The following is a 14855-nucleotide window of genomic DNA, read 5'->3' as shown; positions in this document are numbered from 1 at the left end:
AACTAGCTCTTTTTGGCTGATACTGTGGGCTTTTTTTTCCCCCATCAGTATCAAACCAACAGCTGTCAGCTCTGGCCTCCCTCTTCTAACAGTTCTTTGTCTTGGCTGTAAATTCCTTGGGAGAAAAATGTTATCTTTCATTACTTGGCTTAGTAGATCCTTGATTTTTTATGGGTGCCAGAGGCAGCAGTGTCATAAATACAGTGTAAAAGTAGACACAGCCTTCCTTCTTCCCTCAATCCATGAATGCCAATTGTTTTCAATTCACTCTATTTTTTTTTCCTAGTGTTATGCTAAAGAATTGCTATAGAGTCACTAACTTTTACTATACTGGCCCTTTGGAAAAAACAGTCTAGTGAAAGGCACTTAATTTTGAGCAAATCTGAGATCTGCATTTTAGGACTGAAATAAAAATAGAGATGATAAATGTTGTTTCATGGTGAGCACAGTGTAGGCTTTTACCAAAAGAATTCCTACTTATATAACTTCTAAAGCAGCTCTAAACATTTTCCAGGGAATTTCCGAAGTTACATGTGAACTCCCAGACACCCTCCCAAACCTGTCAACGTATGGCACTTGGTGCTGTCCCCTGTACAGCAAGCCAAACTCTTCTTGATGTCAGTCGTGTTGCGGTCTGTGAGGAATTGGTTGCAACTCCCTTCCTCTTTGTTACCTTTGCATTTCTGCCAATTCACCAACTTCTTTAAGACATTTTCTCTTCTGCCTGCTACTGGAGCCTCCCTCCCTCCCTCCCTCCCTCTTTTTAATTTCCCAGTTATTGGTACTATAGATCCATGAAAAAGTGGTAAAACTACTTGCTCCTAATATAAGAGTCTGATTAATGATCAGTGACTGAACAAACTGATCGACTAATAGTAGTTAGCATTTGTGCATGTTCTTTTTTTAAAAGTCATTGCAAATGCTAGGCAGTGCGGTTTTGCCTGGCTTGTCCAAAAAACTGTTATGCTAGGATGTGATACATCACCTGCCTGAGGTTAAGAGTACGTATGTGAACAGTGAGTGGAGCTCAGCTGACGTGCAGTACCTGGCCAAGTGCAAGTGGCGTGATTTTGTGGAGTCTCCCTCCCTACACATATTCAAAATCGTCTGGGCATGGTCCTGGGCAGCCGGCTCTAGGTGGCCCTGCTTGAGCAGGGGGGTTGGACAAGATGGCCTCCAGAAGTCCTTCCACCCTCAACCATCCTGTAATTCTGTGTGTGAGGCCTTAGCCCCAGTTCGGGCAGAAATGTTTATATATGTGTACACAGTAAGGCTAAACCAAACTGTTCTTAATGTTGTATTGACAACCTGAATGGTAACATCCTTGCTTTATAGGAGTTTCTCTTTCATAAGCCTCTTCTACATTCATATCTACCTGTGTTTTTTTCCCCACCTTGTTTATGACTGGCATGTAGTTAAATGTATGTATGCTTTGACTGGTGCGGTTAGTCTGTATTGCAGTTGCACCTGGAAGAGAGGCCCCATTTTTTTGGCGAAGGGAGATAGAAGAGCAAGGGTGATTCCTGCAAGCAAGCTACTGGTTTTTTTATTCTCTTTCTGTCAGTTGTGTTCTTAAAGTGTGATTTTTACTTTTTTTTTTTTTTTTCCTTTCAGTATATCAAGAAGTTTTACAATGAAACTTGGGAAAGAAGATATGGCTTCTCAGTGGATGAAAGCACACTGACTCTCCTCTGGTCTATAACTGTTTCTATTTTTGCAATTGGTGGCCTTGTGGGTGCCGTTATTGTTACCCCAATTGTGAAGTTCTTCGGACGGTAAGTGTGTTGGAAAACTAGTTTCTAAAGCAGTTTCTCACTTGGTCTCTCTAGAAGGCTTTCCTTTTATTTTTTATTAAAAACCCTCTTCACCAGAATGCAAATTTAAACATCTTCAAATTATGAAAGCTCATTTCTAAGAATTCCGAATTTCCAAGAGTAAAATTAGTACCTTTCTCTCTGGCCTTACTGTGCATCATTTGAGTCACAGAAGCCATGTGCTCTGAACTGGCAGTGGGTTGAGATGTCAAGGAGGTTGAATTGTCAAGAGTGCAAAAGGAAAATACCATAAAATAGGAAAGATTTCACAATCTGATTGGCAGATTCTTGTTTCAAGAGTCTGCTGAGTATCGTACTGTACACAAATAAAGCTATCAACATGTCTTGTTTGCTTCTCAACAACATTTATTGTCATACAGTAATAAAAATTTGCTCTTTTTTTTTTTTTCCCTTCCTTGTGTCAACTTAAAATACAGTTTGAAGAACTGAACTAGGGCGAAGTTTGTGTTTGGTCTTCCCCAAGCTTGGGGGTGCCTTCCCTGCTCTATGCAATGCGGTATTTGACCAAGTGTTGACAAAAGGAAATACGAGTATTTTAGGAAAGTTTGTGCTGGTGTGTGTTTGCATTTTTGCTGCAGGTACTAACTAGATATTTCTGTCAACTGTTTGTTTCATACAGTCTTCCAAAGAGAATTTTAAAAGTAATTTGTAGTTTACCTGTATTTAGAGGGGCATGAAAAAAAAAAAAAAGCCATTATAGTATTCATCTTAACTGCTCATTTGGCTTTTCCTTAATTGTAAATTCTATATCATCTGATAATTTTTACTCAGTTAAATCACTGGAGAAGGTCATCATGGAGGCTTAATATAAGCATCCACCTCCACTGTTCTTACTTTTCTGTTCTACATTTTGACTATTGCCATTACTTTAGGTTGTACTCTCGTAGGCCTGTTTGTCGTTCTCCCAGCTCTTCCACATCCCATTTTTCACCTTAAAGAGTATGTTTTCGGGTTCTTCCATTTCATGCTTACAGTAAGTCTATTATCAATTCTTCATTAATTTATTCTGTCCTTTCACCTCACCATTTGATTTTCAATTCTTAAATATTTTCATAGTCACATTATTTTTTTTTTTAGGTTTGCAACGTCTTCTGCCCAATCATCAATTTGGCTTTTACACACTTCTTAAATATATGAAACTGTGCCTGACTCAGACTGATTAATTCCCAGAACTGTCACTGAGTCTTCTTTACTTTACTAAAAAGTGAAGCAAAAAATGGGTTCATAGAAGGCTTGAATTTTTGGCGAAGAATAGAACAGCTTTGTATGCAGGTCTGTTAAAGTGGTGGCTGATCTCAGTCATATCAATACCACTTTGATGGGAGCAGATCGTATTTCCAGGGCAGAGCTTCAAAGCTTGCAGACTCTCCCCCTGTTTATCATGTTTATGCCTGTTAAACCGTGAAAACAGCGCTCTCATAGATACGGTGTACAAGTACTTGATTAGAGATGGGAAGGGATTGCATCTCTCAGGGACACTGGATGCTGCTTGTCAAAATGTGGTTCTTGAGTTTGCTGTTCACACTGCAGTGTGTTTGTCTGGTCTAGGAAACCAGACTGACTTATCGGTACAGTAATTGAGGAGCACATTATGAAATGTTGACGGAATACAATACTTCGCTGCTAAATTGTTCAAGTGTAGGTTGGAAGGTTGTATGTATGGTGAAGCGGAGCTCCATTTACACTGACACAGAATAATGAACTAAAGGGGATCAAAAGCATTAGTCAGAAATAATGTATGATTTCAAAAAGAGCACTCTTGAATCATATTGCTGTGAGGTTAATAACATAATTTCCAAATTACCAGATTGCTAGGCCCTACTTACTTTGAGAGATGTAAAGTAATTTTTTCAAAGAGAGCCTTCATCCACATAAGCATAAGTCCCACGTTCAAATGTGGCTTTGACACTTCATAATTTAAATTCTCTTTTTCTACCAAAGAGCAGCTGCGGTTGCGTATCCTGAACACCCAGAGTGATATACTCAGTGGGTTGCTTAGGCCACATTTGCAGGAGAGGGACCAGGCCTTCCCTCTAGCACAGTGAACCATTTTGAGTATGAAGTGATTAAGGGAATTTATCTGGATTATCTTAGTAATAGATACCACTTCATTATTCTGAGGTCATCTACTATAGTTGAAATGGTGATCCAATATTCAATCTGTTACTGCCTTTTATTTAAACACCTAGTTTAAAGAACACACAGCTTGTTACATGAACACCTAGTTTTCTTACTATACTTTTTGTATAAGGTATCATATTTGCTCCCAAGTGGAGCTTCTAGAGTCTTTCTTGTTACTGAGTTTTGAGACAACAATACATTTTTGATGAAACTTTAATTCTGTCATTTTCCTAGGTGTGAGTTGTAGACAGAAGGATTATTAATTCAAATCCCTAATTAAAGTTATTGCAGCCATGGAGGGCACGTAGTCACTAGGATTCTGTTCTGTCTTCTGGAACTATCCAATATCAGGAGAGCAAATGACAACCTTGAAATCTCAAGAGATTAATCTTATGTGGTTTTGCAAAAAGGCAAGGACAGCTCTGAGGAGGAGATTCTCAAGTGTTTTCAAAATCCAAAATACCTAAAAAAGAAAAAGGCAGAAAAAAAATCTTTAAAGCTTAGCTCTGTGTCTAGCTGATGGGTGAACTGTCTGTCTTGGCTGGAATGCTTATAGAAACTGATTTCTACTGAGCAAATGGCTCTTCTCTTAGGACTACTTCAGATTGAGTACAGGATTGGAAGTTACATTCCTGCCGCAGTACAGATAGTCAGTCTTAGAGTGAAGCAGTTTTGGAACTAAATTGCAAAATTTGCTGTTTGGCTTAGGATGTAGCTGCTTGTGACAAATGCTCTGTGCTCAATCAGAAGTTTTTGAAAGCATCTTCCTTTTGAAATGCATGCATGCTTTATTTCTTTTGGCTGGAGAAAATTCTGAATTATTTGAATGGAAGGAACAAAAAATCTTCGTATCTACATAAATGCTAGTCTGATATTTGTAGCGCAATAGCTGCAGCAGAACTGTGTGGGGCTCTGGACTGGAACTTGAGTCCAGGTTCCCTTTCCCAGGTCTGGCACTGTTTTGCATGTTAGCTTTAGGCTGAGTCCACTTTGCTGTCTCTTCCTCTGTTTACGCAGTTATAGAAATAGCGATATTGATGTGCTCTATAACCTTCAGCAAGACTGAAAAATGAAATGTGCGATGTGAGAGCTAGGTATGATATTGATACTTCAATAGGTTTCATGTACCATTTGCACAATTGCTTGATCACTTTGTGATTTGGGATGTGAGAGAAATGATTAGGCTGACCAACACATCAGTGTACGTCTTTTCTTATGGTGGCTTAGTGTTGAAGTTTGTACACTTATACTTTGTGAGTGTGGTGAGCACTGTTATCTGACAAGATTGGTTGGACTTTCCCAAGGGAAAGTCACTGCTGCGGTGTTTTATTAAGTGTGGTATCTTTATATCACTTATATTAGAGCTGTACAAGCAGTGGTTTGTTGGGGTTTTTTGATTTGTTGTGTTTTTTTTTTTCCTATGCCTTGTTGCTAAGACAGTTTTGGCCTATGTGACCAGGAAAGCATAGGTTTTTTTTATGATTGTAGCAATTTTGAATGTAATATGACCTGACTGGAAGTGAACTCAGACAGCATGGGGAGTTTGGAGGGTTTTGCTGTATTTTTTTCTTAGGAGCTATGATGAGAAGTTGTTCCCACTGTTTATGTTTGTGGTGGCTTGGCCCCAGCTGGCAGCCAAGCACCCACCCAGCTGCTTGTCACTCCCCATCCCCTAAGTGGGACAGAAGGACTGGGGAGAAATAAGAGGAACAGGAGCGAGAACGCTCATGGTTCAAACTAAAGAAGGGGAAAACACTTACCAATTACTGTCATGGGCAAAACAGGCTCAACTTGAGGAATTTAACTTAATTTATTGCAAATTAGCATAAATATTTAATTACTGATCAGGTATTAAGAAACAAGACAAACGTTAAAACACCTTTCCTCCCACTTTCCCAGGCTGAACATCACTCCAGGCTCCTCTCCTCCCTCCTTGGTACCACCCTTCAGTAGAGGGAACAGGTGGTGCAGGGGGTTGGAGTCAGCCTGTGCCATTTACTGTCAAAGTTAATAGAATCCTCATAATTGACATCATCAGTGATGTTTATCTCCAGGTAAATTTGTTTTCAAATCAGTTGTTTCCTTCATATGTTGTTGTGAGTGGGATTGGAGGCTTCAGTATTGAGTTGCACCTCTTAACGCCAAAACAAGACTGTGCTTAATTATGTGACTGGTAAAGACAAAGGTCAGTTGCTTTACCGCGTACAATTAAGTGAGGTGACTCACAGATGGAAAACATAGGGTATCATCATTCTCTTGCCACATAATTGTGAGAATTATGGTGTTTTGTCTTGTGTTAAATTATAAGCACTGCAAAGCAGCTATCTTGTGATGTGCTGTAGAGAGGCCACCACATCTCCAGCAGATATCCCAGCCCTGGCTGTGACTCTGCCTGGGAATCATAAGAAACTTCTCAGTCGCTTGCAAGGCTGAACCTGATGATAATGGCTTCTCCAGCCATTCACCTGCGGGCTGTAATTTAGCAAAAACCCACTTAAATCCATATTTGTGGAGAGATGTGTATAAGGTAGCAGTGATTCTCTGAGTTCTGGGTGGGTTTTCAACTTCGTCTTTCAATAGACAATCATTGCAGCAGAGCTATTGATCTTATATCTTTAACCACTCTTCTTCCATGTGTTCAGGAAATGAGACCTTGCATGTCAGTGTTTGAATCTGACTGTCAAAGGTCCGTGAAATCCTACATAGCATTTCTTTTGTAAAGTGTTTCCTTCTGCAGAAGTTATGAGACTTACAAGTCACTGTTGAATTAATGAGTCCCTCAAACTTGAGCAGAAAGTTCTGTAAGATGAAAACTGTAAGAAGTACAGCTGTTGGTATAGTGTGAATGAGAAATTGAGATGTTTTGAAATTTTAAAAATAGATTTTCATTATTTTCTTTGTATTTTTTCAATAAAGTAATAATATTCCATAAAAAACATTTTTTTTCTTTGAAAGAAATATTTTTTCACATTTTATTTGACTGCTATAGAATGAAATAATTTAAAAATTGGGGGAAAAAAGATGTAAATCAATATTTTGGTTAATTTCAAGAATTTTTGGAAAGAGAGTGATTTTTATCACTCCTGTGAGCCCAAGTGTTTTTTCTAACTCTACGAGTAGTAAGTTTCCTCAATGTATGTTTTTAATATCGTGAGTTTAGGGATGAATTAGAACAACATAAATATGTTAGTGTTGGGAAGTTCTCAAAAAGGCAAAAACTATATGTAGCTTAAAAATGCCTGTAGTTATATCAGCTTATTGCTTTTTGAAGTATATTCTCTGGCTCCTACATACATACATTTACCCAGAGTACCCTTGTTTATATTCATATACAGAGTCTCGGGCATGGCACTTGGGTTCTTAGGACACATAGGATGGCTAATTGTCGTGCCTCTGAAGTACCGCTCTTTAGTTAACTATGATATGTTTTATTTTAAAGCTGTGGCATAGATTTGGAACTGTATCCATTTGGGTAGAGTGTTGTATTTTGGAACTCTATGCAACATGTAAGAGGCAGTGTTTGTTAGGCACTTTTTGGTTTTATTTATGGATATTTAAGAATAACAGCATAGAGTGCTTTGAATATGACTAGATTTAACTGTCATGATGCTGGTATCTACATAAAATGTCCTTTCCTTTTAGGAAATGTACGTTGCTCCTCAATAATGTGTTTGCAGTGGCAGCTGCGCTGTTGATGTCCCTCTCCTTGTTGGTGGGGTCATTTGAGATGCTCATACTGGGACGCATTATAATGGGTGTTGATGCAGGTAAGCTTTTATCACACTGTACATATCCAAAATGCTGGCGCTGTGCACAGTCTTTCTTCTCTCCCCCAGTTAGATCTTTCTTTACATTAAGGAGGTATTTCAGGGACTAGCCACACCGATTTCACTGGGGCAAACCAGCAGAATAAGGGTCAGAGGATCTGATGTTTGGAGAAGACACTGGAATGGATGCTAGCCACTGCTGTCCACCCTGGTTGTTCCCCGCACTTTCCTCCTCCAGCCCTAGTAGAGTGTATCTGTCTTCATACCGTGAAAATCCTTTGGCTAGGAAGATGCAGTGTATTTATTAAAGCTGCTTGCTGCTTTGTGTTTAGGAGTTGTTGGATCCCATGCTAATACAGTAGGATTAAGTAGAAGGTTTGGTACGTCATCATTCACCCCTAACGACATGGTCTTCCTGGTTTAAAAGCAAATCATGGAGGCACTGCTGCACCAGAGTGATCTTGCAGCTAGCAGTGAGGTTCTCAGCGACTTCACAGATCGGTAGATGGTGAGAAATATTTACCTAACGTGGAGACAGACTTGATTAATTAAGATAGTTTTACCCTGTCAGTGTAATTACTGACTCTAAACAATGGAACATACTTTGACCTTTGCATCGCTAAGCCCTCTTCCTGGCAAGCTTTGTCTATGTTGTTAGTAAGCACAAACTACAGTTTGACAGTGGATGTGTCCGCCACTTGCAGTGTGAAGTCCATGGGTAATTTTGGTGCTGACTGCTGATTTTTGTCTCAGGTTACCACCAAACGACTGAACTGCTGGAGCTTTGTAAATATTGTCATTGTACTAACCAGGGTCACGCATCTGTTTTCTCCTGGCTTTGAGCAGCATTCTCGCCCTTATTTTATGCCTGCTATTAAGAGTTCATTGCAGCTGTAAGCCTGTATTGAGAGGAACATCTGCTAAAACCCTTTACAGTAAAAATATTTCATCTGACAGTGTCTGCTCTTTCTGCCTGACGCTTTGGGGTTTTTTTTCCTTACCTGCACCAGTGCTAATGTGATTTTGCTTGCTTTGGAATGAACAAATTTAAAACATAAAATCTGTTCTCCTGGTGATTCTCATCTCTGAGTAACCTTTGGTGCTTCTCATCAAATAGCAGCCTACGCACATCACTGAGATCTGTAACAGAGAATCAATCCCATGGTTATGAAATGGTGCAAGAGTAATTAGACATGCGGAGAAGATAATTTGTATTATCTGTGGATAGAGACAATTCTGTTCTTTGCATGTTTTCATGCCACTCTTGTGGGCAGATTAGCAGTCAGAGTCCTTTCAATAGACGTTTGTTTCATACCTGGCATAATGAAAAGGCGATTTGACTTAATATATGGTTTTTTCCTTCCTTCGTAGGCATTTCTCTGAGTGCCCTTCCCATGTATTTAAGTGAAATATCTCCTAAAGAAATCCGTGGTTCATTGGGTCAAGTCACAGCGATTTTCATCTGTATTGGTGTTTTCACCGGTCAAGTTTTGGGGCTGCCAGAAATATTTGGGCAAGTAAGTGTTTAACAGATGTTTTCTGTGAAAGAACACAAGCATGGTTAAAGTGCTATATTTTCATATGTTGACTGAGTTCCTTACAAAAGTGGAAAACAGAAACATTTGTTTTGAAGCACTTTGAAAAGTGGTTTCTTTCATGTCTTTTAAAAGCATGTACGTGTGATTGAGTTTGGTAGATGTGTCGAGCAGTTTTAACAGCATGAGCAGCTTGTGTGTGTGCATATGCAGGTTTTCCCACCCAACCCCCCTTTCTTGATGTACATTTATTTTTGCTGGTTTCCACTTTCTTTGAGTACCATGGAAGTGCTTAAGTGTTTTTGCATTTGTCATTTATAATTTTTCAATATGAGATGGAACTGAAAAAGGCTTGGTTAGAGTTTGTATGAGGACCTGAATAGGAAGACTCTTGCTCAATGATTATGGTGCGCCTTGTAATGCACTCCTGCATTTAGACTAGCAGGTGGAAGAGCAGAGTTAATATATACCTTTATGGAAAGATATTATCTGTTCTGATACAAGAGGTTATCTTGCTGTCGTAAGCTGAAATTAACTTGGTGGCCACTGGATGTCGTCATTACTCTGAATAAATGAAGTCGAGGTTCATTCAGGCTGGCACTTGGAAATACTTTTCATCTGGAGATGAATCTTCAGGACGGTGTGGAGAAAACGTCTGCAGCAATCCTCTTGCAATGAAACCTGGACTAAGAATCCCTTCTGACAGCCAGCAAAAGTAGTAAACAGCTGAAAAGTGAGGAGAGCTTGTCCTCCTGTGTCCATCCAAATTCAACTTCTTTGTAAATACATGATACCATCCTCCCTGACACTTGTTTGGTTTTTTTTTGTCTGACCGGCTCTCCTATTTTTGTCCCTTTATCCTTGGGCTCACTTATCCTCTTGAGCTCTCCTGAAGGCAATGGTTTGATTCAATTTACCCTTTATTGAAGGATAGATTACTCCCCCACACACCAAAGCAACAGATTTTAGGAAAAAGCTTAAAATGGCTTTCACTGACCTTCATTGTGTGGCTTCTGCAGACGTCCCTTGTGTTGCTTTGAAAGCTATTCTGTTACAAATGAGTATATTAAATGTCAGGAGGCTGATTCGACTGCTTAGAATCTATGTCAGCCCTTACGTAGTAGGGTTTTTTTGGGTTGTTGTGGTTGTTTTTTTTTTTTTTTTTCCAAATATGCATGCACTTTTAAAAGTGAGGTGTCATGCAAAATCTTATTGCCCTGTTAGGTCTTTGAGATATTTTGAATAGGAAATACTTATTCCTGGGTTTCAGCTCACTCTTGCTCTTTTTATTTCTCTTTTCCCCTTCCCTCCCTCCTAATCGTTGTCACTGCCAAATTATGGAGGTTGTGTTTCTGCTTCTACAACCTGCTTTAGTATGCAGTTAATTAATATTACACCATTAAAAATAGCCATTAATTTATGTAAGAAGAAATACACTTTATCTGTAGAACTAATTTTCAAGATGGGCAATATCATCATGTAAAAGAAGCAAAGTTTTGGCTGGTGTGAATTAGCATATTTCCAGCAAAATTATCGGAGTCAGCTTGAATTTTCTGGTTGGGTATGTGGGTGTATTTTCCTTTTAATATATAAACAAAATCTAGCACTGAGGGGAAACCTCAAGCAGTTTGAAATATGATTCCCTAGTGCCGTCTTGTCCTTCTTTGAAGGCTTTATCAAAATTTCTGTTGGTTTCAGTCAAGCCAGGATTTTCTTCCCTAGCTTCATGTGGTTCCCACTGAAAGTCAGTGGGAGGTTTGCAGCAGGAACAGCAGTCATTGCCAGAGGACATTGCTGCAGAGGGTACGTGTGATGAGTTCACTTCTGCTGAAGCTGGGAGGCAGCAAACATGGTGTCCTTCTGAGTTCTTTAGTCCTTGCAACGCTTTCCCCTCTCCCTTCCCTGGCAAACACCTTGCTCAAATTTCTGTCACTTTGTGCGATCAAGTTCAAAAGTAGGTTCAAGGCGTTTGCAGGCTATTTTCTAGTTCTCAGCATCTCATGGATTTACATCATGACTTCTGTTCGCTAATGATGTAAAAGCTTCTTATCAAATCGTTCCCATATTATTTTTTTTCCTCCCTTTTCTTCTGTTGGAGAAATCTTTGTTGCATTTGAAGTGAGGCCAGTTTCCAAATTCACAGCCACTGTGTTTTGGAGACAGCTACATATTCATGGTCTCTTATTAATGATTTCAGCTGTAACTGTAAAGCAGACTCTTGTTTTCCTCAGAAGCCTGAGGTCATTGCGTTATACTTAGGCCAAGGCTGTAATACGCCATTCTGTGGTATAATTCTACCTTGGTAAAATTCATGAATTGTTTAAAGAAAGTAGACAGGACAGCTGCAACCAGTAGGAGCTTGTCACCAGTGATCACTGTTCTGCACAGCTGTTTGCACCAGCGTGTAGAAAACCACCTTTGTTAAGTCTGTCTAACAACGTCCAGCTTTTTATTGATCATGGCTTAAAACCTCTCAGGAGTGTTTTTTGTTGCTCTGTGGTTGGTTGCTTGTTTCTTTTAGAATCAGTTGTAAATAATACTAGTTACAAATACTTGTCTTCTGTCATGGTTTCATAACAATTTTCTCCTGAGCTCTTTCGTGTATCTATTATTTGTTACTTGCGCAAGTATCTAAGAGGCTATTAACCATAGTATCTAACCAGTGATGGTTTTGAAGAAAGGAGGGACAAAGACCTAGTTGGGCATCTTGCTGGAAGAGACTGTTTGGAACAGGAGTGGACATGGGGAGGGCTGCAAGCATGGCCAAGGTCCTGTCTTGTAAGAGGAGATGACACAACATTGCTTGTGTGGCCAAGTAAATAGAGAGAAGGGAGAGGAACTGAGGGCGCCATGTTAACACAAGAAAGAAGAACTACAGAAGGAATAGAGTGGCTTAATCTCAAGGACAGTATTGCTACAAGAATAACTTTTTCTAAATGTTCTGTGAGTAATTCCATGCTGAAATTCAGCAGAGTGATGTTTGGAACAGACTCCCAGCTGAAGTAGCTTGAGCAGAAAATTTAACTTTTAAATTGGAGCTTGATGCATTTATTTGGATTAATGAGGTTGTTGCCTTCAGTGGTTTTGTAGAAGTCTTTCCACAGAAAAGGAAAGTGTTTATGGAGGCTGTAGGACATAGCCTTACAACCTTTTATTAACAACCTAATTGATAACTTCCTCTGTTATCGAATGAAACAGTGTTCCTTTAAATGTGAAAGTGTGATAAAAATAGCTCCAAAGCACTTACTACTTGAGGCAATTCAGAAAGTCCTTACTGCTTTTTGTGTCAAGTAGGTTAAGCAGCTCCAAAGTGATTTTTTAGCAATCTTTTATTTATCAAGAGCAGCCCAGGTGAAGCAGGAGGCATGTCGGCAGCCCCAGGTTCGGTGCTGGGGGGCAATGGTCAGCTTTGGCTGTGTTACTGTCTTAAGGCTGGTTGGCTATTTCCTATTCCTTCAGCCTTCCCAGGCCCCCTTCCCTTTCTACTGGAAGAGCTAATGTTTGAGGATCTTCTCATTTCCTTCTGATACCTTTTCAGGTCAATTCTGTCAGCTTATTCTCATTATTCTTTTGTTCAACTGTTATTTATCCCTTTATATCTTTCTCTCTCTGTGCTCCCCCCCGCCAAAGTGTGTTTCCTTTCTCTTCCCCCCATCACTTGTGATCTTTGCATTTCAGGTTAGACTTCATCTCCTCTTTAATCCCCTTCTCATCCTAGGTGCCTTTCTCTGTACCAATTCTGGTTTTAAATTTGAACCCAAGAGAACAAGATTATACAGATAACCCAGATGAAATGGTACTTTTAAAAATAGAATTATGTGAAATACTCCCTTATTTCCTGATTCTCCTGGAAATATTTTGGCTGAAATATTCTAGAAGTGCATTTACTTTTTTTTCTGTCATACCATATTGACATGAACTTGCCAAACACTACTACATCCAATTTTTAAATTATAGTATAAAAGAGCAGATGCAAAAAAATCTAATAATGATGGTAATACTTAAAGACAGGCATTCTTTTGGATTCTGAATATAGAGGCTTTTATTCTATTTGTCTCCAGGGGTACTAATTTTAGAGCATTAAGTCTGAGAAAGGTGTTCTTTTAGTGAGCAACGCTTACCAAGAGTGATTATTCCAAAGGAGAAAAGCTGTAGTCATGACACTGGTCCTCTGCTGCTGTGGTTTGATACTCTTATTTTCTTTCCACTGTCTTAATTCCCTCCCATCCAACAAATCCCAGCAATGCTTTTTATTCAAGGTTCTGATTCTTGTAGGTCATAACCTGTGGGAAACCACATCTACTATGTCTCCGTTGAGGTCTGGGAAATTACACGATGGTAAAGCTGGCTGGTGATCAGACTACAGAGCACAACCGCTTTACATGCTGATGACCCGCTTCTCTCCACCACCCTGACTGCTGAGAAGTGTGCTCATTTTCATGAGCTAGCAGCTTGTTTTAGTCTTCTGTTAGCCAGAGCCCTTAATTCTTCAGGAAGCCATAGCAACTGTAGATAACAACATGGTGCTGGCCCACAGGAGTGCAGTCATGTTATCTGCTGTAATGTGGGCAATGAATTATTGCTACTGGCTACAAGATTATTTACTTTGGGGCATTTTTGGTTGTATAGCATGTGCAGCTTTCCATATATCTGGCTGAAGGAAAAAACAGATATTAAGATAAGGAGGAACTGTTTCAGACCTGTCACTTCTTCAAACGCTGCCCTTCAGGTGTTTCCACTCTCTGTTTCTGTGACTCAGCAGTTTAATCACCCAACCCATTTTTCTGACAGATTGCTCCCTGCAAAGCAAAGGCTAGTGCGTTGTCAACTTCAGTTTTGAAAGTTCAAATTTACACTTACCGTTTTGGGGGAATATTGTCTGGCCTGATGCTGGCATATTCCGTGTATCCTCAGGTATCTCTCTGTAACTAACTCATCTAGTTCCTCCTGCATGTACTGTCCTGCTCCAAAGGTTTTCCTTAGGATGGTAACATCTTTTAAATGTTGTAGACCACCAGGCTTTCTATTCTGTTGCTTCAGCTTGTTTAATGAAGGTGGGCTTTAATCTTTCCTTAAATGATAGAGGATTTAGTTTATGAATACATTTGCTGTAGTTAATATATTCATAATTTTTTTTATACGTTGAGCCTTAGTATCTCTAATCTGTGCACAGATAGGAGAAAGGGGGGAAAAATGTTTCACAGTGTGTGTATGTATTCAGGACAGATAAAACTGGAATCGTTGCCTGTTGCCATCTTTTCCTCAGACTTCTGCTTTGAGACCCCTTTCCTTTGGCTTGTATGGCTTTGTCGAGCTGTAGTTGTTTCCCCCGGAGTGGCCCCCAGTGGCTGCCTGGCTCCGTCTGCTTCTCTGACCAGAGCAGCTGTTTGCCATAGGTAGGCCAATGGAAAAATAGATTTTGTTTGCTTTGGGAACCCTATTTTATACACCTCAAGTGTTTCTAGGTCATGGCCCCACAAGCTTGTCTAACTCTATTGCACTGTTTCATAGTGGATAGTATGTCGTCCTAAAAACCTTGCTTTGCTAGCATCCTAAGACTTAGGGCAACGCTTTCTGAATAATCCCGCTTGCTACTG

At 39.7% G+C, this 14855-nt stretch overlaps 1 protein-coding gene across 2 annotated transcripts in view; it reads left to right on the top strand.

Moving 5' to 3' along the window:
• Nucleotides 1-14855, top strand: part of SLC2A9 (solute carrier family 2 member 9) — a 138241-nt gene that overhangs the window by 37230 nt on the left and 86156 nt on the right. For both annotated transcript variants that reach the window (XM_009471115.2, XM_087736551.1), the window contains 3 exons: nucleotides 1615-1775; nucleotides 7599-7723; nucleotides 9095-9240. In XM_009471115.2, the coding sequence (XP_009469390.1) occupies nucleotides 1615-1775; nucleotides 7599-7723; nucleotides 9095-9240 (432 nt within the window). The remainder of the gene's footprint in view (nucleotides 1-1614; nucleotides 1776-7598; nucleotides 7724-9094; nucleotides 9241-14855) is intronic.

This window comes from Nipponia nippon, unplaced genomic scaffold (genome assembly GCF_047370975.1).
Source record: "Nipponia nippon isolate SJK-2023a ecotype South Korea unplaced genomic scaffold, ASM4737097v1 scaffold_6, whole genome shotgun sequence".
Lineage (NCBI taxonomy): Eukaryota > Metazoa > Chordata > Aves > Pelecaniformes > Threskiornithidae > Nipponia > Nipponia nippon.
This window is presented reverse-complemented; position numbering and strand designations above follow the sequence as displayed.